Source organism: Carcharodon carcharias, chromosome 11, assembly GCF_017639515.1.
Source record: "Carcharodon carcharias isolate sCarCar2 chromosome 11, sCarCar2.pri, whole genome shotgun sequence".
In the NCBI taxonomy this organism is placed as follows: domain Eukaryota; kingdom Metazoa; phylum Chordata; class Chondrichthyes; order Lamniformes; family Lamnidae; genus Carcharodon; species Carcharodon carcharias.
Window position 1 is genome coordinate 75116230 of NC_054477.1, and position 19620 is coordinate 75135849.

The window sequence follows — 19620 nt, forward strand, 5'->3', positions numbered from 1 at the left end:
TTATGAACTCCTCAATGTGGTTTTGTTTTGGAATGTTTGTACAGTAATAAAGCAATTTAAATAAGAGAATGTAATAATGTCTGAAGTCAACTGCATACGTCATTCAAACTGGAATAACCTGATAGTTTGTGATCAAATTGAAGTGATGTGGAGCTGTTTTTTGTCATTTCAGACTGGGGAATGCAGCCTCTTGAATGTTTATGTCATGAATGTTTATTCTAGAATAGACCTAAGGTTTATACCAGTTGTTCACTTCTTTTTGTGAATGTTCTTTTAGTGACTTTCTTAGTGTGCACTCAGATGAGGGTTGTCAGGAACAAATTCCATAACGGATGTAGCATTGCATATTTGACTTCATCCAGTGAGACTCAGATCTATATCACAGGTAAACAATAGCCAAACAAAACTGTGTTTCATATTGTTTGATTTGATTATATTCATTGGAATAATAGCACTTAACAATAAAATATGTGTTTTATAAGTGTGTTTAGGGCAATGTACCTTTATAATGAAAATACATTAGATGTCAGTCACCACCAAGTATTTACATTTAAAGGTGTAATGGAGTTATTGCATCAGGTTTGCCAGTAATATTTCACAAAATAGTTGTGCATCCATCAGTATAACCTTGCAATGTTTTATTTTTCAAGTATCGGCCTTAACATTTATGTAGGAATTCCCATAGTACCTTCTCCAATTTCTATTTATATAACTGACGTGAATGTTATGTTAATTATGCAAGTTTTTATAAATAATTTCCTTTCAGGAATTTTTGTGCATTAATTCATTATAAGACCAGCCAGCTAAGTTAGCAGCTTTATTTCTTTTTCTGCCATGCTAATTTTGAAGGAAAGCACTCTGAACCTGTTTCAATTGAAGTTTGAGATATTTTGTGAAAGAAAATGGTACATTTTAAAAATTCATTCAAAGGATGTGGGCTTCGCTGGCTAGGCCAGCAAAAATTGCCCATCCCTAATTGCCCTTGGGAAGGTGGTGGTGAGCTGCCTTCTTGAACCGCTGCAGCCCATGTGGTGTAAGGTACACCCACAGTGTTATTAGGGAAGGAGTTCCAGGATTTTGAACCAGCAAAAGTGAAGCAACAACGATATATTTCCAAGTCAGGATGGTGAGTGGCTAGGAGGGGAACTTCCAGGTGGTGGTGTTTCATGTATCTGCTGCCCTTGTCTTTCTACATGCTAGACACCACGGGTTTGGAAGGTGCTGTCCAAGGAACCTTTATGTTTTCTGCAATGCACCTTGTAGATGGTACACATTGCTGTCATTGTGTGTTGGAGGAAGTGAATGTTTGTGGATGGGGTACCAATCAAGAGGGCTGCTTTGTCTTGGATGATGTCAACCTTGAGTGTTGTTGGAGCTGCACTCATCCAGCAAGTGGAGAGTACTCCATCACACTCCTGACTTGTAGATTGTGGACAGGTTTTGGGGAGTCAGGAGGTGAGTTACTCACCGCAGGATTCCTAGCCTCTGACCTACTCTCATAGTCACAGTATTTATATGACTAGTCCAGTTCAGTTTCTGGTCAATGTTAACCCCCAGGATTTTGATAGTGGGGGATTCAGCGATGGTTATGCCATTGAATGTCAAGGAGCGATGGTTAGATTCTCTCCTGTTGCAGATAGTCATTACCTGGCAGTTGTGTGGTGCAAATGTTACTTGCCACTTGTCAGTCCAAGTCTGGATATTGTCCGAGTCTTGCTGCATTTTCCGATGGACTGCTTCAGTATCTGAGGAGTATTGAATAATGCTGAACATTGTGCAATCATCAGCAAACATCCCTAATTCTGATCTTATGATGGAAGGAAGGTCATTGATGAAGCAGCTGAAGATGGTTGGGCCTAGGACACTACCCTGAGGACCTCCTGCAATGATGCCATGGAGCAGAGATGACTGACCTCCAACAACCACAACCATCTTATTTTGTGCTGGAATGACTCCAACTAGTGGAGAGTTTCCCCAATTTCCATTGACTCCAGTTTTGCTAGGGCTCCTTGATACCACACTTGGTCAAATATAGCCTTGATGTCAAGGGCAGTCACTCTCACCTCATCGCTGGAGTTCAGCTCTTTTGTTCATGTTTGAACCAAACCTGTAATGAGGTCAGGAGCTGAGCTGCCCCCCCGAAACCAAACTGAGCATCAGTGAATGGGTTACAGGTAAGCAAGTGCCGCTTGATAGCACTGTTGATGACCCCTTCCGTCACTTTACAGATGATTGCGAGTGAACTGATGGGGCGGTATTTGGCCAGGTGGGATTTGTCCTTTTTGTGTAAAGGACATACCTGGGCAATTTTCCACATAGCCGGGTAGATTCCAGTGTTGCAGCTGTACTTAAACAGCTCGGCTGGGGGTGCGGCAAGTTCTGGATCACAAGTCTTCAGTACAATACAAAAACAAAAATACCTGGAAAAACTCAGCAGCTCTGACAGCATCTGCAGAGAGGAACACAGTTAATGTTTCGAGTCCGTATGACTCTTCAACAGAACTAAGGAAAAATAGAAAAGAAGTGAAATATAAGCTGGTTTAAGGTGTTGGGGGGGGGGTGGTGGTGGGGGGAGGTCGGTGGGACAAGTAGAGCTGGATAGAGGGCCAGTGATAGGTGGAGTTAACCAAAAGATATCATAGACAAAACAACAAAGAGATGTTGAAGCTGGTGATATTATCTAAGGAATGTGATAACAAAGGTACAGATAGCCCTAGTGGGGGTGGAGTGAGGGGAAGGGATCCGAATAGGCTAAAAGGCAAAGATAAAACAATGGATGGAAATACATATAAAATGAATGGAAATGGGTGGGAAAAGAAAAATCTATATAAATTATTAGAAAAAAGGGGGATCAGAAAGGAGGTGGGGATGGAGGCGAGAGTTCATGATCTAAAATTGTTGAACTCAATATTCAGTCCGGAAGGCTGTAAAGTGCCTAGTCGGAAGATGAGGTGCTGTTCTTCTAGTTTGCGTTGAGCTTCACTGGAACAATGCAGCAGGCCAAGGACGGACATGTGGGCATGAGAGCAGGGTGGAGTGTTGAAATGGCAAGCGACAGGGAGGTCTGGGTAATGCTTGCCGACAGACCGAAGGTGTTCTGCAAAGCTGTCACCCAGTCTGCGTTTGGTCTCTCCAATGTAGAGGAAACCGCATTGGGAGCAGCAAATGCAGTAGACTAAATTGAGGGAAGTGCAAGTGAAATGCTGCTTCACTTGAAGGGAGTGTTTGGGCCCTTGGACAGTGAGGAGAGGGGAAGTAAAGGGGCAGGTGTTGCACCTTATGCAGTTGCATGGGAAGGTGCTGTGGGACGGGGGGTTGAGGTGTAGGGAGTGATGGAGGAGTGGACCAGGGTGTCCCAGAGGGAACGATCCCTGCGAAATGCCGCCGGGGGGTGAAGGGAAGATGTGTTTGGTGGTGGCATCATGCTGGAGTTGGTGGAAATGACGGAGGATGATCCTTTGAATGCGGAGGCTGGTGGGGTGATAAGTGAGGACAAGGCGGGCCCTATCATGGTTCTGGAAGGGAAAGGAAGGTGTGAGGGCGGATGCGCGGTAGATGGGCTGGACACAGTTGAGGGCCCTGTCAACTACCGTGGGTGGAAAACCTCAGTTAAGGAAGAAGGAAGACATGTCAGAGGAACTGTTTTTGAAAGTGGCATCATCAGAACAGATGCGACGGAGGTGAAGAAACTGAGAGAATGGGATGGACTCCTTACAGGAAGCGAGGTGTGAGGAGCTGTAGTTAAGGTAGCTGTGGGAGTCGCTAGGCTTGTAATGAATATTGGTGGACAGTCCATCACCAGAAATTGAGACAGAGAGGTCAAGGAAGGGAAGTGTCAGAGATGGACCATGTGAAAATGATGGAGGGGTGGAAATTAGAAGCAAAAGGTGTTCTGCAAAGCGGTCACCCAGTCTGCGTTTGGTCTCTCCAATGTAGAGGATTCCTTACATTAATTGGGGTGTGTGGAGCTGTAGTCAAGGTAGCTGTGGGAGTCGGTAGTGAATTTTCAAGTGAAGCAGCATTTCACTTGCATTTCCCTCAATTTAGTCTACTGCATTCGCTGCTCCCAATGGTTTCCTCTACATTGGAGAGACCAAACGCAGACTGGGTGACAGCTTTGTGGAACACCTTCGGTCTGTCCGCAAGCATGATCCAGACCTCCCTGTCGCTTGCCAATTCAACACTCCTCCCTGCTCTCATGCCCACATGTCCGTCCTTGGCCTGCTGCATTGTTCCAGTGAAGCTCAACGCAAACTGGAGGAACAGCACCTCATCTTCTGACTAGGCACTTTACAGCCTTCCAGACTGAATATTGAGTTCAACAATTTTAGATCACGATCTCTCTCCTCCATCCCCACCCCCTTTCCGATCCCCCTTATGTCCAATAATTTATATAGCTTTTTCTCTTCCCACCTATTTCTATTATTTTTAAATGTATTTCCATCCATTGTTTTATCTTTGCCTTTTAGCCTATTTCGATCCCTTCCTCTCACCCCAGCCCCACTAGGGCTATCTGTATCTTTATTATCACATTCCTTAGATAATATCACCAGCTTCAACACCTCTTTGTCATTTTGTTTATGACATCTTTTGGTTACCTCCAACTATCGCTGGCCCTCTATCCAGCTCTACTTTTCCCACCACCCCCCCGCCTTAAACCAGCTTATATTTCACCTCTTTTCTATTTTTCCTTAGTTCTGTTGAAGAGTCATATGGACTCGAAACGTTAACTGTGTTCCTCTCCACAGATGCTGTCAGACCTGCTGAGTTTTTCCAGGTATTTTTGTTTTTGTTTTGGATTTCCAGCATCCGCAGTTTTTTGCTTTTATCTGAGTGTTTAATTGATTGCTACTTCTCTTCAAGGAATGCCTACCCTGAAGAAGTATTGCTCTTCTCTCCGACAGGATTTCCGTCTCTCTCTTGTGCCTTGTTCACCTTCATTGCTTTCCATTTCTCTCCTGGTGTTTAACAAGGTGTTTACTAAAACTCGCTTTCGCAGGCATATTTCCTTCCTTGGTGACTGTCTCCGTTTCCGACTTACCCCTTGTGGATTTCAACTGAATATCCATCTCTCATGTTTCGAACCTACCCAGGATTACAGGTATCTCCAGGACGTACAACGCTCCTCGGACTGGTGTTCTCGTCACATCCTGAAATCCACACTCAATGCCATGCGCCGCCATATGAACACACTCGACCTCTCCCTCCAGCAGCATCTCCGCACCCTATTTCTAAGCTGTCTGTGCCCCCAGTTTCATTCTTCATTTCATCCGACGTCTCAACAAGAAACTTTGTCTCTTTCTTTCAGGTGCAAAGGAAAGCAAGCTCCAACAACTCATCGACACCAATGTCCATCCAGGACCCTCCACCCCTGCCTGTCCCTCTGTCCCCATCCCATCTTTCAATCCCAGCTCTGGCCGTGTATTCACCATACCCCCTGACCTTCCCCTCTCCAATGCGGAACGTTCAGTGCTCAGCAAAGGACTTAGTTTCATACCCTTGCGCCCTCATCTCAATGAATTTCAGGCTCGGCACGATGCTGAACTCTTCTTCCGCCGCCTTCGTCTCCGTGCTCACTTCTTTGGGCAGGAGTCCTCTCCCCGTTCAAAGGATCCTTTTACCCGCCTCCAAAATTCTCCTTCCACCTGGACCCCTCCCTCTGGATTCTTAGCTTCTCTTGATCTTTTCATTGGGAACTGTCGGCGTGACATCAGTCGTCTCAATTTCTCTGCTCCTCTCACCCACTCTAACCTGACTCTCTCTGAACCTGCCGCACTCCATTCTCTCAGGTCCAACCCTGACATTGTCATCAAACCTGCTGACAAGGGTGGTGCTATTGTTGTCTGGTGCACTGACCTCTGCCTCGCAGAGGCTGAGCGTCAACTCACAGACACTTCCTCCTACCTCCCCCTGGACCACGACCCCACAACTGAACATCAAGCCATCGTTTCCAGGACTGTTACTGACCTCATCTCCTCCGGAGATCTTCCCTCCACAGCTGCCAACCTCATAATCTCCCAACCTCGGATGGCCCGCTTCCACCTCCTACCCAAAATCCACAAACAGGACTGTCCCAGCAGACCAATTGTGGCAGCCTGTTCCTGCCCCATGGAACTCATTTCTTGCTATCTTGACTCCATTCTCTCTCCCCTTGTCCTGACAATTTCCAGCTACATCCGTGATTCCTCTGACAGCCTACATCATATCAACAATTTCCAGTTCCCTGGCCCCAACCACCTCCTCTTCACTATGGACATCCAATCCTTCTACACCTCCATTCCCTGCCAGAATGGTCTGATCGCTCTCCGTTTCTTCCTCGAACAGAGGCCCGAACAATCCCCATCCACCTCTACTCTCCTCCGTCTGGCTGAACTTGTTCTCACACTGAACAATTTCTCTTTAAACTCCTCTCACTTCCTCCAAATAAAAGATGTGGCTATGGGTACCCGCATGGGCCCCAGTTATGGCTGTCTCTTTATGGGGTATGTGGAACATTCCTTGTTCCAGTCCTTCTCCGGTACATCGATGATTACTTCGGTGCTGCTTCATGCCCTCGTCTGGACCTGGAAAAATTTATTAATTTTGCTTCCAATTTCCACTCTTCCATCATTTTCACATGGTCCATCTCTGACACTTCCCTTCTCTTTATTGACCTCTCTGTCTCAATTTCTTGTGATAGACTGTCCACCAATATTCATTACAAGCCTACCGACTCCCACAGCTACCTCGACTACAGCTCCTCACACCCCACTTCCTGTAAGGAGTCCATCCCATTCTCTCAGTTTCTTCACCTCCGTCACATCTGTTCTGATGATGCCACTTTCAAAAACAGTTCCTCTGACATGTCTTCCTTCTTCCTTAACCGAGGTTTTCCACCCACGGCGGTTTACAGGGCCCTCAACTGTGCCCAGCCCATCTCCCACGCATCCACCCTCACACCTTCCTCTCCCTCCTAGAACTATGTTAGGGTCCCCCATGTCCTCACTTATCACCCCACCAGCCTCCGCATTCAAAGGATCATCCTCCGCCATTTCCGTCAATTCCAGCATGATTCCACCACCAAACACATCCTCCTTCACCCCCCCCCGGCGGCATTTCGCAGGGATTGTTCCATCCGGGACATCAGGGTCCACTCCTCCATCACTCCCTACACCTCAACCCCCTCCCATGGCACCTTCCCATACAACCGCAGAAGGTGCAACACCTGCCCCTTTACTTCCCCTCTCCTCACTGTCCAAGGGCCCAAACACTCCTTTCAAGTGAAGCAGCATTTCACTTGCACTTCACTCAATTTAGTCTACTGCATTTGCTGCTCCCAATGCGGTTTCCTCTACATTGGAGAGATCAAACGCAGACTGGGTAACCGCTTTGCAGAACACCTTCGGTCTGTCGGCAAGCCTGACCCAGACCTCCCTGTCGTTTGCCATTTCAGCACTCCACCCTGCTCTCGTGCCCACATGTTCATCCTTAGCCTGCTGCATTGTTCCAGTGAAGCTCAACGCAAATTGGAGGAACAGTTCTTCCGACTAGGCACTTTACAGCCTTCCGGACTGAATATTGAGTTCAACAGTTATAGATCGTGAACTCTCTCCTCCTTCCCCACCTCCTTTCCGATCCCCCTTTTGTCCAATAATTTATATAGGTTTTTCTTTTCCCACCTATTTCCATTCATTTTAAATGTATTTCCATCCATTGTTTTATCTTTGCCTTTTAGCCTATTTCGATCCCTTCCCCCCACCCCACTCCCACTAGGGCTATCTGTACCTTTGTTATCACATTCCTTAGATAACATCACCAGCTTCAAAACCTCTTTGTCATTTTGTCTATGACATCTTTTGGTTATCTCCACCAATCACTGGCCCTCTATCCAGCTCTAACTGTCCCAACAAACCCCCCTCTCCCCCACCCCCCGCCCCCCCCCCTTAAACCAGCTTATATTTCACCTCATTTTCTATTTTTCCTTAGTTCTGTTGAAGTGTCATACGGACTCGAAACGTTAACTGTGTTCCTCACCGCAGATGCTGTCAGAGCTGCTGAGTTTTTTCCAGGTATTTTTGTTTTTGTTCTGGATTTCCAGCATCCGCAGTTATTTGCTTTTATCTTCAGTACTATTGCCAGAATGTTGTCAGGGCCCGTAGCCTTTGCAGTATCCAGTGCCTTCAGCCGTTTCTTGTTATCACGTGGAGGAATTGAATTGGCTGAAGACTGGCATCTGTGATGCTGGGGACCTCCAGAGGAGGCCGAGTTGGATTATTCACTTGGCACTTCTGGCTGAAGGTTGTTGCGAATGCTTCAGCCTTATATTTTGCACTGCTGTGCTGTGCTCCTCCATCATTGAGGATGGGGATATTTGTGGAGCCTCCTCCTCCGGTGGGTTGTTTAATTGTCAACTGCCATTCACGTCTGGATGTGGCAGGACTGCAGAGCTTAGATCTGATCCGTTGGTTGTGAGATCGCTTAGCTCTGTCTATCACTTGCTGCTTATGCTGTTTGGCGTGCTAGTCGCCCTTTTTTATAGCTTCACCTCATTTTTAGGTTTGCCAGTTGCTGCTCCTGGCATGCCTTCCTGCACACTGCATTGAACCAGGGTTGATCCCCTGGCTTGATGGTAATGGTAGAGTGGGGGATATGCCGGGCCATGAGGTTACAGATTGTGTTTGAGTACAATTCTGCTGCTGCTGATGGCCCACAGCGCCTCATGGATGCCCAGTGTTTAGTTGCTAGATCTGTTCGAAATCTATCCCATTTAGCATGGTGGTAGTGCCACCCAACATGATGAAGGGTATCCTCAATGTGAAGGTGGGACTTCGTCTCTACAATGACTGTGCAGTGGTCACTCCTACCGATACTGTCTTGGACAAATGCAACCGCGGCAGGCAGGTTGGTAAGGATGAGATCAAGTATGTTTTTCCCTCTTGTTGGTTCCCTCACCACCTGCTGCAGACCCAGTCGAGCAGCTATGTCATTTAGGACACCTTAGCTCACTTTAGCTACTCTTTCCGTTTTTAAATACGTGTAGAATTTCTTATTATCTGTTTTTTATATTTCAAGCTAGCTTTCTCTCATACTCTAATTTTTCCCTTTTCTTAGTCATTTTTTTCTGGTTTCTAAAACCTTCTAACCCACTACAAATCTTCACAGTACTGTATAATCTTTCTTTCAATTTAGTGCTATCCTTTGCTTCCTTTGTTAGCCACTGATGGAATGTCCCTCTCATAGAGTATTTCTTAATGGAATGTATCTTTCTTGAGAATTATGAAATATCATCTTAAATGTCTGCCACTGATTCTGTGCTGTCCTACCTTTTAACCTATTTTCCCAGTTCACTTTAGACAACTCTGTCCTTATAGGGCTGGATTTTCAGCTCGGCATGCAGGCATGCGCCCGACATGCACGAGTGTGAAATAGCGCGTGATGACATCGTGTGAGCGTCCCAATGTCATCACGCACTCACACGATATTTTGGCCAGCAGTTGCACGCAGCTGACAATTAAGAGGGCTGTTAAGCCCATTAATAGATTAATTAACTGAGTTTTTCCTTGCCCGTCCAACCTCACAGCTGGCGGGCGGGCAGAAGGGCCAAGCGGCCTTTGGATTTTTGAGGAACCCTCGTCCATGGGCGGGCTGAGGTTTCCGATGTTAATGAAAAATAAATAAAAATCTTTAAATCTCATTTTTAACATGTCCCTGGTCATCACATGAGGGGACATGTTTACCTTAATTTTTAAATCTTTATTTCGGATGCTAGAAATCTTCAGCTCCCTGCGGCAGCTCTCTGCCTTCAGGGAGCTTTCACTGCGCGCTCCCCTGTTCTTGCACTGACTTCCGAGCTCACCCTCTTTCCGCACCCAGGCAGTGCTGAGCAATTCAGCACGCGATTCACGCTGGCCAGTCATTAATTGGCCAGCCAACGCGAAATCACGGTTGGAGCCCAACTGCGGGTGGCAGACCGTTGCGCAGCCACTCCCCAGCCCGCCGCTGCGCCCGCCTGACAAGGTGAAAATCCTCCTCATACTTTTTATTTACATTTCTCATCCTCAAACTGAGTGTGAAATTCTATCATGTTCTATTCAATGTTACCTAGAGGCTCCTTTACTATGATATGAGGTCATTAATACTCCTGTCTTTTTGCACATTACCAGATCTAAAACACCCTGCTCCCTTGTTGGCACTAGAATGTACTGCTCTAAGAAATTGTCCCAAATTCACTCCATGAACTTATCTTCCAGGCTACCGTTGCCAACCTGATTGTCCAATCTACATGAAGATTAAAATCATCCATGATTATCGCTGTACTTTTCTTACAAGCCCCCTTATTTCTTCCTGTATATTCTGTCCTCTAGTCTAACAACTGTTCGGGGACCTAGAAGTTCCTCCCACAACTGATTTTTTCTCTTCACCCATTCTTATCTCTACCCAAACTGATTCTACATCTTGATCTTCTGAACTAAGGTCATCTCTCTCTACTGTACTAATGTCATCCTTAATTAACAGAGTTACCACTACCTTTTCCCATTTTCGTTTCCTTCCAAAATGTTAATGTTAAATACCCATGAATATTTAGGTCCCAACCTTGGTCAACTTCCAGTCATATGTCCAAAATAGCTACCAGGTCTTGCATATTTATTTCAATTTGGGCCACCATTTCTTCCATTTTATTACAAATGTTGTGTGCATTCAGATACAAAGCCTTTAATTCTGTCTTTTTACCATTCTTGCAAACTCTGGCCTTATCTTCCGGTGCACAAATTTTAAATGCTGTGTCCCTTCCTGCTACACTCTGGTTATCATTACCCATATCACTCTTTGCCTTCTCCTTTCCCTTTAATTTACCACATCTCCCCACATGTGATCCCTCACCTCCACCATTTAGTTTAAAGCCCTCTCTACCACCCTACTTATACGACTCACTTAGAACACTTGTCCCTGCACGGTTCAAGTGAAGACCTTTCCAGTGGTACAGCTCCCACTATCCCCAGTACTGATGTCAATGCCCCATGAAACTCGTTTCTCCAATCTTTGAACCACACATTCAACCCTCTAATCTTCTTTACCCTATGCCAATTCACTAGTGACTCAGGTAGTAATCCAGAAATTATTACCTTTGACGTTCTGCTTTTTAATTTAGCCCCTAGCTGCTCATAATTCCTAAGCAGAACCTCTTTCCTAGTCCTATCTATATTGTTGGTACCCATGTGGACCACGACAGCTGTATCCTTTTACTGCCACTGCAAGTTCCTCTCTAGCCCCGAGCAGCTACCAAACCCTGACACCAGCCCAGGCAACATAACCTTCTGGACTCAAGCTCTTGGCTGAGGGGAACTGTGTCTATCCCCCACAGACTATACTGTCCCATACTACTACTACATTTCTATTTATTTTCCTGACTTGAATGGCTCCCTTTCCTCTTCTCTGATGCATCACAGTGTCTGAAGCTCAGCCTCCAGCTTATCAACTTTGAGTCAGAGCTCATCAAGCCACAAAAACTTACTGCAGACGTGGTTGTCGTGGATCACATTGGCGTCCACCAGACCCACATACTACAGCTGCAACACATCATCTGCCCCACCATTCTTATTGTGTTTTAATTAACTAATTAATTATTTTCTTAATTAAATTTTATTTAATGCCTCTAGCTTTGCTTGTGCTTGTGTTATTATTATTTTAATTATTATTATACTTATCCCAATTAAATTTCCCTAGTTTAGATGAAAGAAAGCGCTCACCAACCAATCAATCACTTACCATCTTTCCTATTTTATGTTACATTTCAAATTTCTTTAGTATGCTCTGAACCCAAAGACTCAACACCACCCTGCTGCCCCGACCACCATCCCATCCCTGAGACCTTCAAACTCTTCAAACTCTCACCATTGTGTCTAGGTTACCTCTATTTCTGGTAAGAGACCTGTGTTTTCTACAGCTACTGGAGGCTGAACCAAATTCCCAACATCACACTTGGTATAAATCCCAATTGGGTGTTGTCTCCTCTCCACGTGCCCTTTTATTTCTTATAATCTTATCATGTCAAATCAGCATTTAAAAAAGGACACCATGACACATGTTACTCCAGTGATGGAAACATCAAGCATCTATTTTTTGTGATTATTAGTTGGGAATTATTATACCTTTCAAACAGTTTTTTTTAAATCTCAGATTTCATAAATACACCATCACCATCTCTTACAATCTTTCCAAATTCAAATGTCAGCTTGTACATGTAACATTCATCACAGAAATATTTGTAGTGATAGGAGAAAATGCAAGAAATATTAAATAAATTAAACTTTAATCGTATCCCATTGTAATCAACTGAATGGAAATGCTATCAAAAGGATCACCAGAGATAGAAACATAGAAAATAGGAGCAGGAGTAGGTCATTTGGCCCTTCGAGCCTGCTCCGCTATTCAACATGATCATGGCTGTTCCTCTATCACAACATTGTACTCCTGCACTCTCCCCATACCCTTGATGCCTTTAGAGCCCAGAAACCTATTTCCTTTTAAATATATTCAGTGGCCTGGCTGCCACAGCCTTCTGTAAGTTCACCACTCTCCAAGTGAAGACATTTCTCCTAATCTCAGTCCTAAATGGTCTACCCTGTATCCTGAGACTGTGATCCCTTGTTCTAGAACCCCCAGCCAGAGGAAATATCATCCTTGCATCCAGTCTGTCCATTCCTGTCAGAATTTTATGTTTCATTCTTCTAATCTCCAGTGAATACAGGTCTAATCGACCCAATCTCTCCTTATACGATAATCCTGCCATCCCAGGAATCAGCCTGGTGAACCTTTGCTGTACTTCCTCTATGGCAAGTATATCCTTTCTTAGGTAAGGAGTCCAAAACTGCACACAATACTACAGATGTGGTCTCACCAAGGCCCTGTACAGCTGCAGGAAGACATCCTTGCTTCTGTACTCAAGTCCTTTTGCAATGAAGACCAACATACCGTTTGCCTTCTTAACTGCTTGCTGCATTAGCTTGCTTGCTTTCGGTGATTGGTGTACAAGGACACCCAAGTCCCTTTGTACATCAACATTTTCCAATCCATCACTATTTAATGAAAAACTGCCATTCTGTTTTTCCTACAAAATTGGATAACTTCACATGTATCCACATTATACTGCATCTACCATGTATTTGCCCACTCACTCAACCTGTCTAAGTTGTCTTGAAGCCTCGTAACACCCTCCCCATTGCTCACATTCCCACCAAGTTTGGTGTCGTCAGCAAAATTGGAAACGTTACATTTGGTTCCCTCATCTAAATCACTGATATATATTATGAATAGCTGGGACCCAAGCACTGATCCCTGCAGAACCTCACTAGTCACCACCTGCTACTCCAAAAAAGATTTATTTATTCCTGTCTGCTAACCAATTCTCAATCAATGCCAATATATTACCCCAATCCCATGTGCTTTAATTTTACACACTAACCTCTTATGTGGGACTTTATCAAAAGCTTTCTGAAAATCCAAATACACCACATCCACTGGTTCTCCCTTATCTATTCTGCTAGTTACATCCTCAAAGAACTCCAGTAGGTTTGTCAAACATGATTTCCCCTTCATAAATCCATGTTGACTTTGTCTAATCCTGTTGATATTTTCTAAGTGTCCTGTTATCACATCCTTTACAATAGACGCTAACTTTTTCAACGACTGAGGTTAGGCTAAACGGTCTGTAATTCGCTGTTTTCTCCTTCCCTCCTTTTTTAAATAGTGGGGTTACTTTTGCCACCCCCCCAATCTGTTGGGACTGTTCCAGAATCTACAGAATTTTGGAAGATGACAACTGACGCTTCCACTTTTTCCATGGCCACCTCCTTTAGTACCCTGGGATGTAGATTATCAGGCCCTAGGGATTTATCGGCTTTCAGTTCCATTAACTTCTCCAGCACTATTGTTTTATTAATATTAATTTCCTTCAATTCCGCCTTCTCACCAGACCATTGGTTCCCTAGTATTTCTGGGAAGTTACTTGTGTCTTCCTCTATGAAGACAGAGCTAAAGTAGTTGTTTAATTTCCCTGCCATTTGCTTGTTTTCTATTATAAATGCTCCAATTTCAGACTAAGGGGCCTACAGTTGTCTTCACTAATCTACTTCAAAAGAGAAATAAAGAGGAGCAGTTATGAATTCACTTTCATTTCTGGGCAATCCTGACAACAGGCCTTACATTCTAGGACATCATCCCCAACAATCATTTTCATGGTTTTGCTCATCTTGTATCTTGTCAGCCCTTTGTGAAACATTCATATCTTTTTTCAGGGTCATTGGCTACAGTCTGATCACCTGTTTTCCTATCAGATTGTTTGTTTTAACTGCCTGCTAATGACTTATCTTAATTGCCTTGAAGTTCATTTTTAACTGTCACATTTTGGTGTCCATCTTTGATGAAAACTAGAGCGTAATTGAATAATCACAAAAAGAATATTGCTTTATCATATTCTATCAAATGATAAAACAACTTTAATGTTCTTTACTCCAACATTCATATCAAATCAATTTTAAACGCAACCCCAAAAACCTCTCCAGTATTGAAAAAATACTCATATGCAAATTAAAACTCATGGTTGGATCATTTTTTAAGGTCATGTATGTCCATCTGATTTTTCAATTCCAAATACCACTTTAAATAATTTGTGAAAAATATTGCTTGCAGGTTATCACAAGGGAAGACCATACACAACTGACACTAGAGTCAAAAGATTTATTCAGTGGGCAAAAGCACAACATGAGAGATATTTTCAGAAAATATCTGTGGTTGGAGGATATTATTCATTTCCCCCCTTGCCTTCAAGCTTCCAGGACTACAGTCAAAACATGAAAGGTATGGTTTGAAAGCTGATGCTGTGGAATACAATTAATTGCCCCAGATCTTCTGTTCCCCAGGGTAGAGGTAACTCTATCCACCCCTCCCCTCCCTTCTCCTCCCCTCTCCACTGGACTCCCAACTACTCCCCCAATTCCTCCAACCTCTACCCTCCCAATTACCACTTGACCCTCCAACTACCCCTAACCCCAGACTACCCTCCTGAACCCATCCCTCCTGACCACCAGACCCCACCCTCTCCCCAACTACCCACCCCTCCCATCCGACTGTCCCACGTCACGTTCCCCCCACCCCGACTACCCACCCCCACTTTCCTGGCTACTCTCCCTTGCCCCCAACCAGCATACCAGCATTTGAATTCTCTGAAGAAGGGGGAGATGAATTGCAGTGTTGTGAGTGAAAACTCTGGATTAAGGAGCCTGTGCAGATTCAATGGGCAAATGGTCTCATCTGTGGTATGTTATTCTATGATTCTGTGAAAGGTGATTAGAGCTTGAAACAATTCAGCTTTGTGTTGATAATAGATTGTGACATCTTAAAATTGATAAAACTATTTAAAGGCCTGCTTTAGGGAGCCCAAGCACTGTTTGTGGCATGTAACTTGAAAAAAAAATGTTGCTGAGCCAAAATATTTCCTTTCTTGCAGGCCAAGACCAGTGGCTCTGCAGGGAGGGACATATGTTGTCATTATTTTAAAAATATATTACTGAACCCAAATTTCTCATTTAAAACAATCAAATGTTTCATTGCAAATAGCAATGCAATACTATACTTTCTATTGTTAGTGGTATTTCATTGTGAATTACGTTACATGCTATAATTATTGCTCGTAGTAGTTTCTTTGTAATTTCCATTGTTGAATTTTTATTAATTACTGATATTATTGCATTTTTGGGGGAAACTAATAACATTTCATTTTAAATAATGGCAGGCAATCATGTAACAATTCTGCTCAACAAAAAACATGCACCAGAGGTTAAACAGAAAATATGAAAGTTGTATATAGTTTTTTTTCTTTACAATTTAAGGCACTTTTACTGTAATGCACTGTCATGCATAGTTTTCAAATTGATGATGTCACATTTGAACATAAATGACCTGATCTCTAAAATGTCATTGGCAGTGAAGGTTCACTTTGGATAATGGTCTCCCAAGACTAGATCTAAAATTTTTTAAAGCCTGAATATTTGCAGCTCTTTGCCAAATATATATTTTTATTTTAAACTCTGAAAGGTTGGCCATTTTTTGAGTATGTACTTTAATTATATAGTTTTGAACTTGGGTATGAATCTTATTGTGCATTAAAGGCCATCATTAAGATCTAGAATAACAGTTTATGTAATGTTGGTAAACTGTGCAAATACTTTGTTTTTTGGTTTATTCCATTTACTCATGTACAATGTAGTAATGAATTGCATTTTCTTTTCATTCAACATAACAGAGGTCACTCTCACATCACTGCAAGAGTTCAAGGAAAAAGTAGAAAGTTTGCATTATAGGGAGCATAAGCATATAGTTATTCAAGGAATCATTACTGCTGTCAAATATACTATGCACACCATGTCCATTGGATATTTAATAGACAAGAAACCAATTCAGGTATGAACTATATTTATATCCATCCTCTAGTGTATCTCCTTTCAAATTGGCTTTTCATGTGATTAGGAGAGAAAATCCCATTCAAATTTCCTTGTCACTCATGGTGTCTCCAACCATTTTCCCGATGCATTTCATCATGTCTTTGTTACCCAGTTAAAATAGAAAAACGTTACTGAGATGCAGCCAAGTAGAATACTCAAAATAATGAAAATTTCATGAATTGTTGTATGAATGTTTCAACTACTTATAACTGATGATGTCAGGTTTTTGTGCTGTTGGTCAGAATTTAAACTACGAACATACGAATTAGGAGCAGGAGTGGGCTGCTCGGCCCCTTGAGCCTACTCCACCATTAAATAAAATCATGGCTGGTCTGAATGTAACATCAACTCCACATTCCTGCCTGCCCGATAACTTTTCATCCCTTTGTTAATCAAGAATCTATCTAGCTCTGCCTTAGAAATATCTAAACACTGCTTCCACTGCCTTTTGAGGAAGAGAGTTCCAAAGACTCACAACCCTTTGAGAGAAAAAAATTTCTCCTCATCCCTGTCTTAAATGAGCAACACCTTATTTTTAAACAGTGACCCCTAGTTCTAGATTCTCCCACAAGAGGAAAAACTCTTTTTTTAAAATTCATTTTTACGGGATGTGGATTTCGCTGGCTGGGCCAGCATTTATTGCCTATCCCCTGTTGCCCTTTAGAAGGTGGTGGTGAGCTGTCTTCTTGAACCGCTGCAGTCCATTTGGTGTAGGTACACTCACAGTGGTGTTAGGAAGGGAGTTCCAGGATTTTGATACATGGGAAAACCACCAGCTGGAAGTTCCCCTCCAAGTCACTCACCATCCTTATGGCAGAATTCAGCCCATTATTTCTGAACTTCACAGAAGTGACACATTTCACCCCTCCTTTGAAAACAATCTAGTTTGGTTTATTTAAAAATTCATATGTTCCGTTGACACCTTTGTTTACCTACTTAACATTTCAAACCTAATTCATCATCTACCACATCAAAGCCTTCAGACCAGCTGCCTTTAATCCAATTAACTCCCTCTCTCACACACACACACACATATAGACACAGATATGACTATTTTACAATAAATTTCAATAGCATTATGAGAATTATTTTATCTTCCTGTCACACAGTTCTTGAAGGAAGATTGCATTGAGACATTTAGATTTATTGGCATGACTGCGTTTACGTAGGGCTAATTTGTATCATTATAACTTATTTGGTTCTGCTTTGTGGGAGGGAGAAGGAAGTCTGGGAAGCTGATTTAACTTCCACTACCAGCCTTGCTATTTCAAATTTCACCCCTTCATTCGGTGTACTGATTGGAAAAAAAAATAGCAAGAGTATTTGACCCACTGTAGGGGTAGACTGCAATACCATAAGTTCATATTTCTCATCAAATTGATGGAACAGTATGTGTGAACTACAAACTACAAAATGTAACAACTTGTAATTTCAGGAATCCATGGTGATCTTACCCTGGCACATTCCCATTCATTCATAGTTATTTTCTTTATGAAGCAGTATATTTGTGCTTACAACACTGGGAGTTGTTTATATTTGTTCTTTAACATGACAATGCAGTTCATAGAGTTTTATGTATTTTTCTTCATAATACTTTTAGAAACAGATTTTCAAATTGTCTTCTATGCATTTTTTTTTAAAGTGTAAATTTGATTTACAAATCAAACTTTCACCACATTCTAAATAGGGAACCAGCTTATCTACTGGAAATTTGGATTGTTTATTTTTTTAAATTTTGGGAGCATTGGGTGGAATTTAATGCCCTCCCCTGAGGAGAGTTTGGTGGTGGTGGTGTGGCATTTAATTGGACAGGAGGGTGGCAGGAAGGCCGCTTTTGAGCTGCTGCCTTTATTAAGTTCAGGGCAGGAAGACTCATGGATGGCCTTTCCGCTCCAACGCCAATTAAGCCCCTTACACATAAGTTACACATAAGTAACTTAGGCCAATTAAGGCTGGTATTCATCCCACAGTGGGCAATGCAGGAAGCTCAAAAAGCAAACCCTGTTGAGCTTGCTTGCGGGCTTCCAGGGGCAGGTCACTCATTCAAAGGCACTCAATGTCTGATCAAGGGACCTGGCATAAGGAAGGGGGCAGTCTGCTGAAAACCAACCCCCTTCCCTTGCACCCCCCTACCCTCCTCCCCCTTGACCCCCATCCCACCATCGCTTCATCTGCCTCTCTGCGATCCTGGGCCTCAGGTGGGTGCACTGCTGGCAGCTACCACTGCTTCCACATGGCGCTGCTGAGAAATGGACAGCTGTTGGCCTCTGATTGACCAGCAGCTCTCAGGCAATGGATTTCTGCCCCCTGGGCCCTTGATCCCCAGGAACGCCTACTGTTGCTGAGTTAAGTGCCTGATTGGCACTTAATTCGGCAGGTCTTACCAAAAGGAGGTGACAAGAGGTTCCCACCGGCTCTCCAGCTAGTGGACAAGACCCCCTCACCTCCAGTTAGTACCACCCAATGTGTCCAATCTAGTTATTTAATTGATTTCTTAAATTTTGACCATCTACTTTGCTTGATTCTTCAAATTTGTGAATTATACACAGCCCGTACAGACTGAAAAAGCAGATAATGAGCTAGACAGATACACATCTAATGAATATAAAGCCAAAGTGACTAATAACCAGTCATCAAGACAGGATTATTTACATAACTTCAGTAAGACCTTTCAAAGTTTCGGACAAATATTGGAGCCTGAAGAAGTTATGTGCCTTGCAAAAGATCAATACAACCTTAGGTAATTTATTTTTATTTCCCTCAAATGATGTTGAAAATAAATGTTATCTAACGGCCAGTTAACTGCAGACATTTTTGCACATAATTAATTACAAAAGGCCTTTTTTAATGGTCTGACAAAGTTACACACCAAAGATCACATATCATTGAACTTCCCTTTTCAGGTTTTCTAACCAGTTTGTATAATGTCTCTACGTGTTATCATTCAGTATTTTCGAAGCTGTTTATTTTTGAAGTGTGGTTTCTTGTGAAGTGACCAGGAGATTTGGTTTATAACATGTGCATTGTCATGAAACAGGAAGGGATAGTTTAATAAAAAATACACTGGCACCACATTTACAGCGATGCATGGAGGCTGAAAACAGCCAAGGAATTCGTCAGGGCACACTGAGGTCCTGATGAA

General features: G+C 43.1%; 1 protein-coding gene across 1 annotated transcript in view; it reads left to right on the forward strand.

The window, feature by feature from the left end:
- Positions 1 to 19620, forward strand: part of LOC121283896 (RPA-related protein RADX-like) — a 109284-nt gene that overhangs the window by 61437 nt on the left and 28227 nt on the right. The window contains exons 7-10 of the mRNA XM_041198699.1: positions 278 to 385; positions 14668 to 14835; positions 16280 to 16437; positions 19028 to 19218. Of these exons, the coding sequence (XP_041054633.1) occupies positions 278 to 385; positions 14668 to 14835; positions 16280 to 16437; positions 19028 to 19218 (625 nt within the window). The remainder of the gene's footprint in view (positions 1 to 277; positions 386 to 14667; positions 14836 to 16279; positions 16438 to 19027; positions 19219 to 19620) is intronic.